Genomic DNA, 17,951 nt, shown 5'->3' with positions numbered 1-17,951 from the left:
GCCAGGGAATAGCAGTGGGTGTGCAGGATAAACAATTCCAGTCGTTCCAGGCTCATTAATTATTTTTATTCAAATCAGTAAATCTTTTAGGATTTTGGGGAGCCATAAATTGAACTACAGAACCTGTAACTCTCTCCTTCCCCTTTTCCTTCTCGAGCCTACTGAGGACAGAGCATATGAGTGCAGTGACTGTGAAAACACTGCAGTAGCTCAGAGTGGCTTCCAGGACCAGTGTGGGTCGCCCTCCTCCTTGCTCCAGGGACAAAATGAGGGGAAGGTAGCTTTGGCACATATCAGCTCTCTCTTTCCCAGCTGCACATGATGGGGGAAGGCATCTCCAAATCTCGACTGGCTCTGGGAACAGGTGGTATTAAACCCTGGGGTCACTCTGCCACATTACCCTCGAGAGATCCTTCAATTTCCTGAAAAAGGAAAGCAGGAGAAATTCTGATGGTGGGGTGGGGAATGGCAGTAGGGTTGTGATGCTGGCAGTCACAATCAGGTTGTGAAGCCCAGCCTCTGTTGCAGGCTTCTCTGCCCTTGGAGCTGACCTCCCTCGCCCTTCTCTTCATGTGATCTAGAGGAGGTGAGGCTTGATCAGCATATTTGATCCTCTCTCTTTCCCTAGACTTCCATTTCCTCCCTCTGCCATGCTTTTCTCACCTTTTCTTCTTCCTGCCTTTTCTGACGGATTTCATTCGCCTCTGCCTGCTCATCTTCCTCAAATAATTCCTTGTCGAGGCGCTGCAGGTGTGGCAGCAGGACCAGAACCTCCAGCCGGTAATTAGGTTCATCAGAGCATGGATTTTCCATCAGCACCAGTGCTTGCAGCATGGGGAGGACCTGCAGTTTTGCCACCTCCTGGAAGCTACTGATTCCATTGTTCCTGAAGAAGAGGAAGCACGGAGAGAAAAGAGACATATGTGAGTAGTGATGTGCCTTTGGAACACTAAGCTGACAAGAAAGACAAAGGAAAACTTAGCAGCATGACAGGCCATAGACCTTAGAACACAGACTTGTGATCTAAGATCCAGATCTGTCTGCAGCTCCCCAGAATGAGGGACGAAAAGGACATCTCTGGATTTCTCTGTGCTCAAACAGTCCATTGAGTTGAGTGATATCGCTAATGCCCTGTATGGAAAATGCCAAGAAGTAAAGGGCACTTGCATGGACATGTGCAGGACACAGGGAATGCACTTAGATGGATCCAGATGAGTTATGGCAAGGAACAAAAAGTATGAGGTGGGGTGTGAGTGTGACTAGAGAGGCAGATCTTTTCTGAGAGGCTCAGGAAAGGCCTTGACTGTTGAACTCCTAGACAGCTGAGTGCTAAACACCAGTTAAGGACAGTAAAGATCAACCCATCCCCATCAGGTCTTTAACGTCCAAAGAAACAAGGAAAATCCCAATGATCTAAATGGGAATACAGTCTGATGAAGCAGTCTCTGGTGCCAGCGCAAAGCAGGCAACACCAACCGTAGATTCAGGTACTGCAAGCACTTCATGCTGCTACAGAATCCATCCAGGGTCTCGAGCTGGTTGTCACGCAGGTGCAGAGTAGTCAGCTGTTCAAGCCCCTCCAGGCCTTCAAGGTTCCGAATGGCATTCTGTGCCTGAGTGCGAGGGAGCCAGGAAAAAAAGGGGACATACATGAGAGGGAACAGGAGTTATTTCTGGCCTTTAAAGCTCTTTCTGCTCCTCAGACTCCCTACCATTCACAACACAGCCATCTCTGATGCTAGATCAGGTTGCTCAGGTTCTTGGCCGAATGGATTCTGAATATTCAGATTCAAGCACTAAAAAGTTTGCTGAAAAAGTGTTTCCTTAGCTTCATTTGGTGACAGAGACAAAACCACCCCAGATGAACCCTCTACTGTTCTCACAGCACCCCTTTCCATGGCAGTGCTGCATCTGATTCCCTAAGGCCTTAGAAAGCAACAGTGTGGAGGGGAAAGCACGGACCTGCAACTGAAACAAAAGTGTTTAAAGGATGAATAACCAGCTCCTCTCAGTCACACAGCCCAGGGATCTTCCAGGTGCTTCTTTCATGAGGGGAATCATAGATGGTTTGGGTTGGAAGGGACCTTAAAGATCATCCAGTTCCAGCCCCCCTGCCAGGGGCAGGGACACCTCCCACTGGATCAGGCTGCCCAAAGCCCCATCCAACCTGGCTTTGAACACCTCCAGGGACGGGGCAGCCACAGCTTCTCTGGGCAACCTCTGCCAGTGCCTCACCACCCTCATTCTGAAGAATTTCCTCCTTATGTCTAGTCTAAATCTGCCCCTCTCCAGTTTATACCCATCGCCCCTCGTCCTATCACTACAAGCTTTGTAAACAGTCCCTCCCCAGCTTTCCTGTAGCCCCTTCAGGTACTGGAAGGTCCCTATAAGGTCTCCCTGGAGCCTTCTCTTCTCCAGGCTGAACAACACCAACTCTCTCAGCCTCGTATGGGAGGTGCTCCAGCCTTCGGATCAGCCTTGTAGCCCTCCTCTGGACCTGTTCCAACAGGTCCTTGTCCTTCTTATGTTGAGGATTCCAGAACTGGACACAATAGTCCAGATGAGGTCTCACGAGAGAGGAACAGAGGGGCAGAATCACCTCCCTCTACCTGCTGGCCATGCTCCTTTTGATGCAGCCCAGGACACGGTTGGCCTTGTTGGCTGTGAGCACACATTGCCAGCTCATGTTGAGCTTCTCATCAACCAGCACCACCAAGCCCTTCTCTGCCAAGAAGCCTCCTCTTTTACTCCTCTAGGAGCAGAAGCAGGTTGCATTTTTCCAAGAGGAGATGCGAGGGTGGAAGTTGTTGTTTGGTTTAACGTTAAGCTTTTCCAGGTATAATTCTTATCCATCTACAGGTGCACCTTCTTGCAGCAAATATGAACAAATTGTATGGCAGGAGGAACGCGTCCTATCAGTTCAAAATCCCCCATCACTGAATTTCATTCACTTCACTTGATGTGAGTTATGAGACGGGGAAATACAAAGCTCGGAATATCAGCAATCGTTTCACAGCGGGATTTGGGCTGCAGGAGACCACTAGAGGTCTCCTGCCCAAACCCTGCCTCACTGCAGTGCCAGCACCAGCGCTAGATCACGCTGCTCACTGCCCTGTGCAGCCCAGTTTGGAACATCTCTGGTAACTACAGTCTTCCCACCACATTCTGCAGCCCCAGCAGGGCTTCACTTGCAATCGTGTCTCGGGGCTGCAGTCTCTAAGGGTGCATATACCTGAATGGGAAAGGGGAGAGAGGTGCCGTTGTGTTCTCTGTTCCTTGTTGGTACCCAGGCAGTGACGTGGCCAATGCTTGAGGGTAATAAAAAGGGTCACAGGCTGAACCGGTGGGATAGGAGAGCAGTTTAGGACAAGGTCACTCAGGAAAATGACATTTTGTGGAAAAGGAGGACTCTTAATGGAAACTGGACAAGGGAAGTCCAGACCTGCTGGGCCACACAAAGAGGGTAACACAAGGATGAAAAGCGGAAAGTTGGTCATTTAGTGAAGGTTGTGAACAGATTTAACAACCAAGAAGGATGAGGATATTGTACCTCAGAGGAAATCAGAAGCTGGAGTGGGAAATAGGGAGAAGAGCTCACAGACCACTGGTCTGTAAAATGAACAGTACTCTCCCATCACTCTTACTTTCTTAATCACTTCAGACTGAATAGTTTGAACAGCACTGGCCCTGCAAGCTCTAACAGGACCATGCAGACTGGATTTTTTCTCAGGATTGCATTTTTTCCTCCCAAATAAAAAAACCATTCCATATGACACTTTAAATTACCACATTGTCACCTTACCTTAGATACCAGTTCTTCACATAGATGTGATGTCACCATTTCTTACGGAAAGCTACTATAACATGTTTCATGCGATTCGCTCTCCCCTTCCCACATACCTGCCTTTCTCTAGCTAATCTTTGTCACTGCCACTGCACGAAGACCAGGAACCGATACAGCCCCGCTGACAGCAGTGATCCTCAACCCAATACAAGTGCCTCATAGCACACAGCCAGCTTGTGCTTTTCCTGATACTAGGCAGAACTTTTTTAATGCTGAATTTTATCTGCAACTATGTCATATCTTAACTAAATTCGGTTCAGGTCCTTTAAATTGAATCCTTTTTCTTGAAACTTGCCTTTAAGGCGTCGGTTTTGTCTACCCATGGCTCAAGCAATGCTAAAATCTTTGTATGGAAAGCAAATCCGTACTGGGAAAGGACTCCCTGCAAATTGATTTAGAGAGCAGGTGGACATAGGAGACAAGTTCAAGCCCCAAAGGTTCATGATAAATTAGTTAGTTTTTCCAGTTTTAATATTTACATCTTGCAATTTGCCCACTTTGTATGTTCAGCTCAGAAATTGCTCAAACATGCCAGGAACCTCCTTTAAATATAGGTTTGGTTCCCTCCAATCATTCACTGAAGTGACTGATTTTACTTTGAAATTCCATGTTATACTCACTGACTTGTACACTTCATCCCCTCTTCCAGCACCTCTAGCCCTAAAATCTCAGTTTTCTACCAGAAAATTGCAGACAATCTCAGCAAGCAACTTCCTCAGTGTTTTCGGCCAGGGAGTCTTGATGAGAAGAAACTGTATAGCTCTTCAAAGCCTTTATCATCTTTAATTGTTTTTTAAGAGGCAGTGACTCAGGACACCTATCCAGTCTTCACAAGCTGTAGCACTGTGTGACGCATGGGACTAAGCCATACATACTTTGTTCACTTGAGTCTCTGGGCGTAAACATTCCCTGACGAGATTGTTTATAGCACTAGGAAATTGCTTCTCCTACCTTAGTTTCACTGTAATGTTCAATTACTTTCTTTTTTTTTTTTTTTTCTTTTTTTGCAGCTTAAGGTGTGAATCATATAATTGTGCTGGTTTTAAACCAGTATTTGATGAGGCCCATCAGAGAGGAGAATGAGGCACCACCTCCTCGTGTCACCCAGAGCAAAACTATCCCTTTCCCTACTGATCCCTGGGGGTCCCAGGACACAAAGAACACTGGCATGCCTTAACACTGGCAGAAAAGAACACTGCTCTCCTGTAGGAGGCCTGGAGGGCAGAATTCGATGCACTGAACACTGCCGAATTCTCTGCTCTCTGCAGAGGAATTACTGATCAGGGGCTACTTCCTCTGCACTATCTGGGCAGACAATGCAGAAAAAGCTATTGCAAAGAAGTGCTTTTGTCTCTTTATCTCTCTGAAATTTGTTCTTCTCTCTGGCTGAGAAACATAGAATCATAGAACAATTTGGGTTGGAAAGGACCTTAAAGATCATCCAGTTCCGATGCCCCTGCCATGGGCAGGGATACCTCTCCCTGGATCAGGCTGCCCAAAGCCCCATCCAACCTGGCTTTGAACACCTCCAGGGATGGGGCAGCCACAGCTTCCCTGGGCAACCTCTGCGAGTGCCTCACCACCCTCATTCTGAAGAATTTCCTCCTTATGTCTCGTCTAAATCTGCCCCTCTCCAGTTTATACCCATTGCCCCTCGTCCTATCACTACAAGCTTTGTAAACAGTCCCTCCCCAGCTTTCCTGTAGCCCCTTCAGGTACTGGAAGGTCCCTTATAAGGTCTCCCTGGAGCCTTCTCTTCTCCAGGCTGAACAACACCAACTCTCTCAGCCTCGTATGGGAGGTGCTTCAGCCTTCAGATCAGCCTTGTAGCCCTCCTCTGGACCCATTCCAACAGGTCCTTGTCCTTTTTATGTTGAGGATTCCAGAACTGGACACAATAGTCCAGATGAGGTCTCATGAGAGAGGAATAGAGGGGCAGAATCACCTCCCTCTACCTGCTGGACACACTTCTTTTGATGCAGCCCAGGACACGGTTGCCCACGGTTGGCCTTGTGGGCAACCAGTGCACATTGCCGGCTCACGTTGAGCTTCTCATCAATCCGCACCACCAAGTCCTTCTCTGCAGGGCTGCTCTCAATCACATCATCTTCAATACTGTACTGAAACTGGGGATTGCCCTGACCCAGGTGTAGGGAAGATTGAACTGAACAGGCTAGCACAAAAATCTTGCTGCTTTGAAGGGACAACCTCCTTCCCTCCTCTCACTGACGGGAGGTGCCAGGCTCTGCAGCAGCTCTGTCCCACTCCCATAGCTGGCTGATCCCTTACCAGATAGAGGTTCTTGAGCTTGGGAAGATTGAGCCCTGCTGTGCTCTCTAGCATGTTTCCTCGCAGCTCCAGGATTTGCAGGCTGAACAATTGGCCGTGACTCAGGCCCTGCAATGTCTGGATTTTATTTTCTGAGAGACAGAGGGGGAAGAAACAATGAGAGAATTAATACCCTGCAAAGAAAGCATCCTAAAGAATGAAGAGAGGTGGTCTGGATCACCTTTCAGGCTGAGGTTGGCTAAGCGGGGGTGAGTAATGCCCTCCGTATCCTTGATGCAGTTGCGAGCAAAGCTGATGATCTGCAGGTAGGGCAGCTCCTGCATGCAGGCACGGGTAAGCAGATTCCCGTCTACCTTCAACCAAAGCAGGTGGGTTAGGCTGCTCAGGGGAGACAAATCTTGTAGCTTGTTCTCTGATAAATCCACGTATCGCAGGTGAATGAAGCATTCGAGGAGGCTGATATCTGTTAAGTTCCTGTGGGAGGGAGGGCATGAATAAAACCTGTCTCATATTTCTCCCTGCTACCCTCTTTCATTTCGCTACTTTCCCCTACTGGAGGAGGGTGTCCTCCTCTCCTGCTTCCCTCCTCTCCTAGGAAGGCTTGCTAGAGAGAAGGAGGAAAAAGGCAGGTGGTAAGGACAGGATAATTAGTCCGTAAACAAGGCTGAATGTTAAGATTGGATATGATTTCCTGGCATAGGGAGTACTTATTCCCCCTGAACTGTACCTGTCAGGAGAGGGCAGAAACAGAGCAGAAAAGTGGGTAAGTCTGGGGGAGGTGGGTCTGTTAGACCCACTTTGGACTGCACTTTGCTAGTTGGAAAAAGCTGTTTGAGATACCTATAAGGCTGCTGAAAGACACGGTCTTACTGAGGCCTGACAGTTGGGTCTAGAGTTACTGATGGGCTGAGGCTCCAAACTGCCCACAGGCCCTCATGGTGCTGTTACCCAAGGGGACAAGATGAATGTATTTTTTACCTTGTTTACCTCATTTATCTTCTACAAACATCCTAATATCTGCCCAGAGGTGCAAAAGCTTACTATCTTCTATAAACACCCGGAACTCCGCTAAGGGTTGTAGATGTCTTAAGAGAATGTCTTAAGAAAATGATAAACTCAGTAGTTAATTGACTCAAGGTTGAAAACGTGGGTTGAAACAAGGAAAGGATATCAGATAGAGAGAATTTGTGATTGTTTAAGGATTACCTGACTAAGGATGTGGAAAGGAAATAAGCAGTTTTGTGTTAAAGCAGAACTGTGTAACCCAATGAATATATGTATTGGATAGGTGCAACAATTGTATTAGCTGGGCAGGATTTTAAGCATCAGTTCTGTATAAATAGGCCTTTGGGGTCTTCAGGAGGTGTGCTAGTTTTATGGAAGACCTTTCACCTACCACCCTCCATAGAATAATAGCAGTGTCTCCTCCCTAAACAAAATCCTTTGTTTTGAGAGAGTTTTTAATTATTTCAGGTGAGAGCACTGTACTTACAAGTGCCTGTCTTCAAGGTTAGCAGTTAACAGGAGAGATGCCTAGGGATATTTCTCAAAGTTTCTTTGGGGAGGTTGCCCTGTCCAGGTCCCCCTAGGAGGCCACAGTCCAGAGGGATGGACAGGCTCCCCTCAGTCTAAGGGGACACTGATGTTCCCACCAGTGTGGCTGTGGGGAAGGCAATCCCTGGCTCAGGGCTGAGGAGGGACAAGCTGTGCTGACACACAGATTGGAAGCCAGACATCTGAAGAATACGGCCTGGAAATGCTCCTGCCTTACAGGGCCATCCACCACCAGCCTCCTGGTGTGGCTGCTCCGTGCCTGCACTCCAGTCTGGGGAGGGGATGCTTCCTACCGGGGTGGATGCTGCACACTTACTTGGATTTGGCCTCAAATTTCACATAAGCGTGAGCCAGGCCGTTGCCGGTCTTAGAGAGGAGAGAGAGACCCTCCTTCAGCACTTCCTCTGTCAGGGGACACGGGGCCGGCTCCTGAGAGAGAATCATAGAACGGTTTGGGTGGGAAGGAACCTTAAAGCCCATCCAGTTCCAACCCCCTGCTATGGGCAGGGACACCTCTCAGTGGATCAGGCTGCTCAAAGCCTCATCCAACCTGGCCTTGAACACCTCCAGGGATGAGACAGCCACGACTTCTCTGGGTAACATGTTCCAGTGCCTCATCACCCTCACAGGAAAACATTTCTTCCTGAGATCTAACCTAAATCTTCCCCCTTCCAATTTAAAGAAGGGGAGAGCGGGATGCCAGCGCTGGCCCAACCACAGCCAGCGGGGGCCGGGAGCCCTCCCTCACCTGCTCTTCCTCCTTCTGCTCCGACAGTGCTTCCTCCTCCTCATCATCATCATCCTCCTCATCCTCCTCCCCCGCCTCGTCGGGGCTGTACTCGCCCCTCTCCGGCTCCCCGTCCCCCATGCTCCGAGGCTGCGGATGCCGCTCCGCCCCGGGGATGAGCGGCGCGCCGCTGCCATGGCAACCGGGAGGCGGGGCGCGGCGCCGCTGCCATGGCAACCGCGGGGGGCGGGGGAGGCGGAGCGTCCCCCGCAGCATCAGCCGGGGACCCCACGATCTGGGCGGGCTTATCCCCTTCGCCCCGGCCTGCCTGGGGCCGCAGGAGGGACAAGGCTGAAATGCAAGGTCATGCAATCCTAGAATGGGCTGGGTCAGAAGGGACCTCAAAGCCCATCCAGTTCCAAACCTCCTGCCAGGGGCAGGGACACCTCCCACTGGATCAGGCTGCTCAAAGCCTCATCCAACTCGGCCCTGAATACCTCCAGGGGTGGGGCAGACACAACTTTCCTGGGCAACCTGTGCCAGTGCCTCACCACCCTCACAGGAAAACATTTCTTCCTAATACATCCTCTAGATCTCCCCTCTTTCAGTTTAAAACCATTCTGCCTTGTCCTATCCTCATGAGGTCCAACAAGGCCAAGTGCAAGGTCCTACACCCAGGTTGGGGCAATCCCCAATTTCAATACAGGATGGGGGATGATGTGATTGAGAGCAGCCCTGCAGAGAAGGGCTTGGGTGTGCTGATTGATGAGAAGCTCAACAAGAGCCAGCAATGTGCGCTTGGAGCCCACAAGGCCAAATGTGTCCTGGGCTGCATCAAAAGAAGCGTGGCCAGCAGGTCAAGGGAGAGGATTCTGCCCCTCTATTCCTCTCTTGTGAGACCTCATGTGGAGGATTGTGTCCAGTTCTGGAATCTTCAACATAAGAAGGATGTGGAGCTGTTGGAACGGATCCAGAGGAGGGCTACAAGGATGATCCGAGGGCTGGAGCACCTCCCATGTGAGGACAGGCTGAGAGAGTTGGTGTTGTTCAGCCTGGAGAAGAGAAGGCTCCAGGGAGACATGCCCATGGCAAGGGCATTGGAACTGGGTGGTCTTTAAGTTCCCTTCCAGCTCAAACAATTCTATGATTCTATCCCTGCACTCTCTCATACAGAGCCTCTCCCAGGTTTCCTGTAGCTCCCTTTCAGTACTGGAAGGCTGCTATAAGGTCTCCCCAGAGAGAGACAGCTCCAAGTTTTCCATGTGGGATTCAATACCACAAATGACAATCTGTACCTCTTAAAAAACAATTAAAGATAATTAAGGCTTTGAAAAGCCAGATTGTTTCTTTTCATCAAGATTCCCTGGCAAAAAACACTGAGGAGGTTGCTTGCTGAGATTGCAATTTTCTGGTAGAAAACAGATTTTAGGACTGGAGGTGCTGGGGAGGTGCTCCAGCCCTTGGATCTTCTTCGTGGTCTCCTCTGGCCACCTTAGCAGATCCACGTCCCTCCTGTGCTGAGCCCTGTCAGCTCTGAGTAACCCCCCTCCCGCCCCAAAAGAGTCTTCCCATATTCTGTGGGCAATGTTCCTGCTAGTGCATCCTGCTGCTCACGCTCCATTTCCCACAGCAAGATGGGAGCTGCAGACAGGTCATTCATCGAGCATCCAAGCTTCCCACAGTGTCTTTTCTCCTCATTCTCCCAGCGGACTGCTTGTGTTGCTTTGCAGCTTTCACTGCAAGCCTTGTCAGTTGTGGTACTGAATTCCACATGGAAAACTCAGAGCATGATTTGCCTTCGTAGGGGCAGTGTTTGGTTCCCTCCAATCGTTCACTGAAGTGACTGGTTTTACTTTCAAATTCCTTGTTATATCCAGTGACTTATACACTTCATCCCCTCTTCCAGCACCTCCAGCCCTAAAATATCAGTTTTCTACCTGAAAATTGCAGGCAACCTCCTCAGTTTTTTCTGCCATGGAATCTTGATGAAAAGAAACCATACAGCTCTTCAAATCTTTAATTGTTTTTTAAGAGGTACGGATTGTCATTTGTTGTATTGAATCCCACATGGAAAAGTCGGAGCATGTCTGACCTTCATGAGAAGCACTTTGCAACCTTATTCTACCTTCCCAAGTGCTCCCGTCGCAGCTGGATGACATCCACAGATCTTAGGATGTCAAGGAACTGAAGGATCATTTTAGTGAGAAGGGGCCACTGGAAGTTGTGTTGTCCACCCCTCAGCTCAAAATGGGGCCAGCTTGAAGCTGGGCTGGGCTGCACAGGGTGATGGTCACTCAGGTGGTGAGTAAGCTCTGAGGAAAGATGTTAGGGTCTGGAGCACAAATATTATGAGGAGCAGCTGAGGGAACTGGGGTTATTTAGCCTGGAGAAGAGGAGGCTGAGGGGAGACCTTATCGCTCTCCTCAACTACCTGGAGTAGCATCAGTGGAGGTGATGCTACTCCAGCCTTCTCCTCCAGCCTGGGGAGGACTGAGACTGCAAGAGTCCAGCAGATGCCATTGATGCCTGTCCAGCTTTGGCACTGGGTGGCTGCCAAGCGGAGCCGGGTGTTTACCAGTGGGGAATGCTGCTTGGAGCTGATGGCCCACAGTGTTTTGCAGTTAGTACCAAAGTCCAAGGCCCTGCTCCGTTTCCCTGCGGTGCACTTTGCTCCTTCGCAGCCCCCAGGCAACATCAGTGTTAGATAAGCTGGTCCAAGCCGAACTGGACACACAACCGACAGACATGAGTTTCACGCTCTCGCAGCACGCGTGCCAGCCACCCCCACCCCACCCCCCGCCGCAAGGCACCCCTCTCTGGTCGGGACCACATGGCAAGCTATTGACTGTGTCCGCCTGCCCCATCCTGCGTGACTCCTCAGCACTGATTTCCCCTGTGCTACCCTTGCCCCATGCAAGCCCATGCCCTAGATGTTACCCTGTGTGTGGTATGGTTTTCCACTATATCCACTGCAAAAATCCCTGCACACACAAAGCACTCCAGCTCCTCTCGCCTTTGCTTTCCAAGGCCTTAAGGAGTCCTTCAGCAGATTGGTGCTGGAGGAAAAGTGACCGAAGGAAGAGATTATTTGTTATAAGTTACTAACCTATTATGTATTTGAATATTAGGTATAGTTTTTGTGATTTTAGAACAAAAATATAGGATTAGCTTGAATAATAACTTTTAGCTCCCCTGCGCCTGGATACTTAGGCTTACATAAGGAATTTTAACAAGGCTGCAGTTAGAAAGAATGGGAAAGAATGTGACTGTATCTAATTAAGCCGCATTCAAGGGCTAGTGCAATGATAAGAGAAAGAAAAACTAGCTAGGACCAGATGCAACCTTGACAAGGTGCCCAAGGAGTTTAAGAGCATGCGCAAGAATATGCTTTTCTTCACATCCCTTGTCCCTTTATGCTGATGATGGCTGAGAGAGTTGGGGTTGTTCAGCCTAGAGAAGAGAACCCTTCGGGGGGACCTTATAGTGACCTTTCAGTACTGAAAGAGGCTATAGGAAAGCAGGGAGGGGCTCTGTATGAGGGAGTGCAGGGATAGGGCAAGGGGAGTTGGTTTTAAGCTGAAAGAGGGGAAATTTAGATCAGATCTTAGGAAGAAATGTTTTCCTGTGAGGGTGGTGAGGCACTGGAACTGGTTGCCCAGAGAAGTCGTGGCTGCCTCATCCCTGGAGGTCTTCAAGGCCAGGTTGGATGAGGCTTTGAGCAGCCTGATCCACTGGGAGGTGTCCACAGCAGGGGGCTGGAACTGAATGTTCTTTAGGGTCTCTTCCAACCCAAACCATCCTATGATTCTAAGAACAGACTCATAGAAGCAGTTTCTGCCTCTATGTACATGTTTTATCTGGTCCTGCAACAGGAACACATGGCTCAATTCCTTTGCTTCTAGATGATGAAAGAACTTAACAGGAAGCAAGAAAAATTATACAAGGAAACCCAAACCTTTAAAACAGAGAACTTTTTATTTAGGGGGTGTACATATGTATATATATATACATATGCATATATGTGCATATATATATATAAATAATTCACAAATCTGACTACAGAGATCATTAAGGAGGTTCTGTGCTAAAGGCTCATCCACAGACCCACAAAGGAGCACAGGGAGACATTAGCAGGAGGGGAAGCCCAAACAGCCCTCTGCCAGGCTGCTCCAAATCCATCCCAGGAGCCACCAGCACACACAAGGCCCACCTCTGCACGTCCAGAGGGGCACAATGGCAGGCAAGAACCCAAATGAAGGACTCGGAGGAAGGGACACCCTCTCTGGGTCCCTCCCAGGGGAGCTTCAGAGCACCTTCATGGCTGGAGGGGTCACTGCATAGAGGGGCGTGGGACATACGGTGGGATGCGGGGGAAGAGCATTTGGGATTGCTCAGGACTCATAAGGGGGTGTTTAGAAGAGCAACTATATGTATTTTTCAAATATAGACATTTTCTCTCCATTGATAGGAAGAATGGCAGCGTGCAAGAGTGACCAGTGAGTTAACATCAAGTTTCTTGTGAAACTGAAGAAATCTGCAACAGCAACTTTTCAGTTATTGACTGAGGCTTATGGTGAAGTAATGCCAAAGATCAACTCAGTGCTCAAAGGAACCCATTTTTTTGTTGGCAGAAGACATGAAAGCAAAACCAAGAGAGATCCTCAACAGCCTTTCAGAAAACTATCTGCAGGTTTGAACATTGGCAGCGTCCTATGCAGCTGTGTCTCAGCTCAGAGGAGAACCGTTTTGAAGGTAATCATAGTTGATTGTCTTCATTTGTTAAACAAAAAGAGTTACAGGCCAGTCTCAGTTTTTTTTTGTGTCAGACATCGGTCTGTGCGGTCACCAGCTCCATTCTGCTCTGATAGGGGTGGGATGGGGCTGCTGGTGTTGTGTTCATGTGAGTGCTCTGTGTGGCTGTCCGTGTGTGTGTATATATATATATATATATATATATATATACACACATATATATTGTATGTGTGTGTTTGTGCATGTGCCTACTGGGAATACAAGCTCAGCCTGGCTACTGGCTGGGGCTCAGGACACAAAGATGCAGCAGCCTCTCACGAGCCATCACATCCGGCACAACGCTTTTTTCCCAACAGCATACTGTTTAAGATCCAACCGCTACGATTTGCAGTATTTCCACTACACAGAGCTGCGGTCTTGCCAGAAAGCAGACGAAAAGAAGAAAAATAAGATCTCTCATTCCTGTCAATGCAGAAATTATTGTCTGAGAGTTTATTCCTCATTAAACAAATGCATCCATGCCTCTGTATTCTCCTCAAAGCAGCAGATCAATGCTTGGCTCCCATCTGTTTTTCCTATGTAGGTCATTCTCCTGGGCTCTTGCCTGGCTCTGTGGGCAGGAGCCGACAGCGGAGCTGCAGCCCGTGGCTGATCCTTCAGTGTAATCCTGCCTACCCACTGCCCACAGACTTAGGCTACGTCCTTGCTGCTCTGGCCATGCTGACCCCCAGTCCCCTGTCCCAGGAGCCTCTCAGAAACATTCTGGTTGTAGAAACCACACTTTTCAGGAATATGTTTTGTTGCCTTTGAGCATCCCCTTCTCCACATCGCTCAGCGGGAGCTGAGAGCTGTCGTTGCTGCGCCGCACTCTGGCTCTTCCTTCTCACAACGGAGAATCATCAAGGTTGGAAAAGACCTCTGAGATCATCAGATTTAACCATTAACACATCACCACCGAGCCTGCTAAACCATGTCACAAAGTGCCACATCTACACGTTTTTTCAGCCCCTCCAGGGATGGAGACTCCACTGCTGCCCTGGGCAGTCTCTGCTAGTGCTTGACCATTCTTTTGGTGGAGAATTTTTTCCTGACATCCAATCTAAACCCCACCAGGCACAACCTGAGCCTGTTTTCTCTCTCCTGTCACTTGTTCCTTGGGAGAAGTCTGCCTCACACCCTGTCCTGTCTGAGGGGATCGTTCCCACCCAGAGGACCCCCACAGCGTCACCCTGTACTCCCCAGCCTCCCCTCCCCACCCCACCCCACCCTGGTGTCTATGCGGTGGCACTCGGATCTGTGATCCCCAGCCCTGACAGCAGCACGGGGACACACTGGGGACACAGGCAGTGCCCATGGGTGAGAGCACGGGGATATGGGGATGTGTTGGGGACATGGGGATGTGCTGGGGACGCGGGTGGTGGCCATGGGTGAGAGCAAGGGGACAGGGGGATGTGCTGGGGACATGGGAAGTGGTTGTGGGGTGAGAGCACAGGGATGTGGGTTAGTGCTGGGGACACAGGCGGTGGCTGTGTGTGTGAGCATGGGGACATGCTGGGGACACGGGCAGTGTCCGTGTGTGAGAGCATGGGGGCATGCTGGGGACAGGTGATGGCCATGGGGTGAGAGTGTTGGGGACGTGTGTCGGTGCTGGGGACATGGATGGTGACTATGTGGTGAGAGCACTGGGTATGTGGGTCAGTGCTGAGGACATGGCTGGTGGCCACAGGGTGAGAGCACTGAGGGTGTTGGTCAGTTCTGGGGGCCACAGATTGTGGCCATGGGGTGAGAGTGTTGGGGATGTGGTTGATGGCCGTCGAGTGAGAACACTGAGGATGTGGGTCAGTGCTGGGGATGTGGGTGTGGCTATGGGGTGAGAGCAATAGGGATGTGGGTTAGTGCTAGAGATATGGGTGGGTGTGGCCGTGGGGTGAGAGTGTTGAGGACATAGGTGATGGCCATGGAGTGAGAGCACTGGGGATGTGGGTCAGTGCTTGGGACATGGGTGGTGGCACAAGCTGAGAGCACTGGGGACATGGGTTGATGCTGGGGGCATGGGTGGTGGCCATGGGTGAGAGCACTGGCGATGTGGGTTGGTGCTGGGAACAGAATGGTGGCCATGGGGCGAGAGTATTGAGGACACGTATGAAGGGCCATGGGGCAAGAGCACTGGGAACATGAGTCAATGTTGGGGACATGAATGGCCATGGTGTGAGAGCACTGGGGATGTGGGTGATGGTCATGGAGCACCAGCACTAGGGACACGGGTCAGTGCTGGGGACACTAGTGGTAGCCATGGAGTAAGGTGTCCAGAGAAGGGCAATGAAGCTGCTGAAGGGAGTGGTGCACAAGTCTTATGAGGAATGGCTGAGGGAACTGGGGTTATTTAGCCTGGAGAAGAGGAAGCTGAGAGGAGACTTTATTGCTCTCTACGGCTACCTGATAGGAGGTTGTAGAGAGAAGGGTGCTGGTCTCTTCTCCTGGGTGATAGGAGGAGAGGGAATGGCCTCAAGTTGCACCAGGGGGGGTTTAGATTGGACATTAGGAAAAATTTCTTTACTGAAAGAGTGATGAAGCACTGGCAGAGGCTACCCAGGGACATGGTGGAGTCTCTGTCCCTGGAGGTGTTCAAAAAGCGTGTAGGTATGGCACCTGGGGACATGGTTTAGCAGGCACAGGCTGACAGTTGGATTGGACGATCTTAGAGGTCATTTCCAACCTCAACAATCCCATGATTCTGTGTGCATTAACAGAACGAATCCTCCTTCACGTGTCTGCTCCATACAAAGCACCGCTCAGAGGCCCCCAGGGCTCTCCTGCCTCCCAGCTAAGCTCTTCTGGGTGAGGCATTTCCTTTTTGTTACCCTAAGCACTTCCTAAAAATGTCCAAGCCGGTGCAGCTGCTGGGAAATAATATCTAGCCTGGCTATCCCACTCAGCAGCACATGGCTGAAGGCAAGCAGCATGCGCAGCCTCAGCACAAGGCCTAAAAACCTCCCCTGCACAAAAAGGGAGCTGCTCTGCCACACATTGGATGAGCAGCAAGGTCAGTTAATAGTTCTCACAGGCAAAGAGGAGGGATGGGTGCACCACCAAGCCTGCCTGGAAAGAAAAGCTCGCTGGTGGGACAGTGAGACACTGGAAGAATTGATGTAAATGTCTCATTGGTAGAAAAAGCAAAGCTGTGCAGCAATGGGTGAGGCAGATCCCCTTAAATCATGATATGCAGGATGGGTTCAGGGGAAGAGAACCTGGAGGAGTCAAGGTGGCGTTGGCCAGGACCCATCCCCCTTGGAGATTTGCCTCATTATCAGCTAAATGAATAGAATGGGTGAGTATGCACTAGGTGCTATATCTGTGTAGGTGTGTACCCCTCCCCTACACCATCAGCTGATCGGGAGGAGCAGGGGCATAAAAAGCACCTGCCAAGGAGCTGAGCACGCACCCGCTGCCAGAGGACCCTTCTCATGACCATACCATCATCAAGGGATCCAAGTGTGGTGATAGCTCTTTCTTCTTTCTCTTTCCTTCTCCTAAATGCTACGACAGAACCCACACAGCCTGCCACTGTGCTTTCCCGGTTCAAGTTCTTACTACCATAAATAAAACTTCTAATCGATCATTTGGTGTCATTTCAACTTAACTGAATGGGAATTGAGTGCACCCTTGGTAAGTTCACAGATGACACCAAGCTGGGAGGAGGGGTTGATCTGCTGGAGGGAAGAGGCTCTACAGAGGCATCTGAACAGGCTGGATCGATGGGCTGAGAGCAACAGTATGAGGTTCAACAAGGCCAAGCGCCAAGTCCAGCACTTCAGTCACGAAACCTCATGCAGTGCTACAGGCTTGGGAAGAGTGGCTGGAAAGCTGCCTGGCAGAGAAAGACCTGGGGGTGCTGGTCAACAGCAGGCTGAACATGAGCCACCAGTGTGCCCAGGTGGCCAAGAAGGCCAACAGCATCCTGGCTTGTATCAGAGACAGCACGGCCAGCAGGAGCAGGGAGGTGATTGTGCCTCTGTACTCTGCGCTGGTGAGGCCACACCTCAGATCCTGCGTTCAGTTTTGGGCCCCTCACAACAAAACAGGCATCGAGGTCCTGGAGCAGGTACAGAAGAGGGCAACGAAGCTGGTGAGGAGTCTGGAGAACAAGCATTATCTGGAGCAGCTGAGGGACCTGGGGTTCTTTAGTCTGAAGAAGAGGAGGCTGAGGGGAGACCTTATTGCTCTCTACAACTGCCTGAAAGGAGGTTGCAAAGAGGTGGGTAATTACCTCAAGTAGTAGGAGGAGAAAGAATAGCCTCATGTTGTGCACAAGGGGAGGCTCAGATTGAACATTAAGAAAACTTTCTTCACCGAAAAGGTTCTCGGGCACTGGCAGAGGCTGCCCGGGGAGATGGTGGAGTCCCTGTCCCTGAAAGTATTTAAAAGATGGATAGGTGAGGTGCTCAGGAATCTGGTTCAGTAGTGGACAGGTACCATTGGACTTGATCTCGGAAGTCTTTTCCAATCAAGCGATTCTATTAATTTAGCCCAAGGGGATCATGGAACCACTACAGCCTCCTCATTTTCCTGCTGTGGGTCTTAACAGCCAGCCAAGTGCTCCAGCAGTTACTGCAATGGAGAAACACACGAGAAAGATGCACACAAATCACCATAGGCTGAAAGAGCTGTAACATGACAGAAGAAAGATCCTCAGGGTGGTTTTCACCTGCAGCATAAGAGAAGAGGCATTGAACCTCTGTGATGCCTACTAAGGCAACTGTTGGCCCTCAAAGAAAGCTCACAAAA

General features: G+C 50.0%; 1 protein-coding gene and 1 long non-coding RNA gene across 2 annotated transcripts; one reads left to right on the top strand and one right to left on the bottom strand.

The window, feature by feature from the left end:
* Nucleotides 1–51: 51 nt before the first annotated feature.
* LRRC23 (leucine rich repeat containing 23) lies at nucleotides 52–8,569 on the bottom strand. Its single transcript, XM_054056697.1, has 7 exons — nucleotides 8,436–8,569; nucleotides 8,004–8,116; nucleotides 6,354–6,607; nucleotides 6,134–6,264; nucleotides 1,477–1,613; nucleotides 664–886; nucleotides 52–422 (listed from the first exon to the last, which is right to left on the bottom strand). The coding sequence occupies exons 1-7, from the start codon at nucleotides 8,553–8,555 to the stop codon at nucleotides 384–386; spliced, it is 1,017 nt and encodes a 338-aa protein (XP_053912672.1). The 5' UTR covers nucleotides 8,556–8,569; the 3' UTR covers nucleotides 52–383.
* Nucleotides 758–14,109, top strand: LOC128850971 (uncharacterized). Its single transcript, XR_008448245.1, has 3 exons — nucleotides 758–923; nucleotides 12,883–13,166; nucleotides 13,523–14,109. It is a non-coding gene; the product is annotated as an uncharacterized LOC128850971 (long non-coding RNA).
* Nucleotides 14,110–17,951: the final 3,842 nt, after the last annotated feature.

The sequence above is a fragment of the Cuculus canorus genome, chromosome 1 (genome assembly GCF_017976375.1).
Source record: "Cuculus canorus isolate bCucCan1 chromosome 1, bCucCan1.pri, whole genome shotgun sequence".
Lineage (NCBI taxonomy): Eukaryota > Metazoa > Chordata > Aves > Cuculiformes > Cuculidae > Cuculus > Cuculus canorus.
This window is presented reverse-complemented; position numbering and strand designations above follow the sequence as displayed.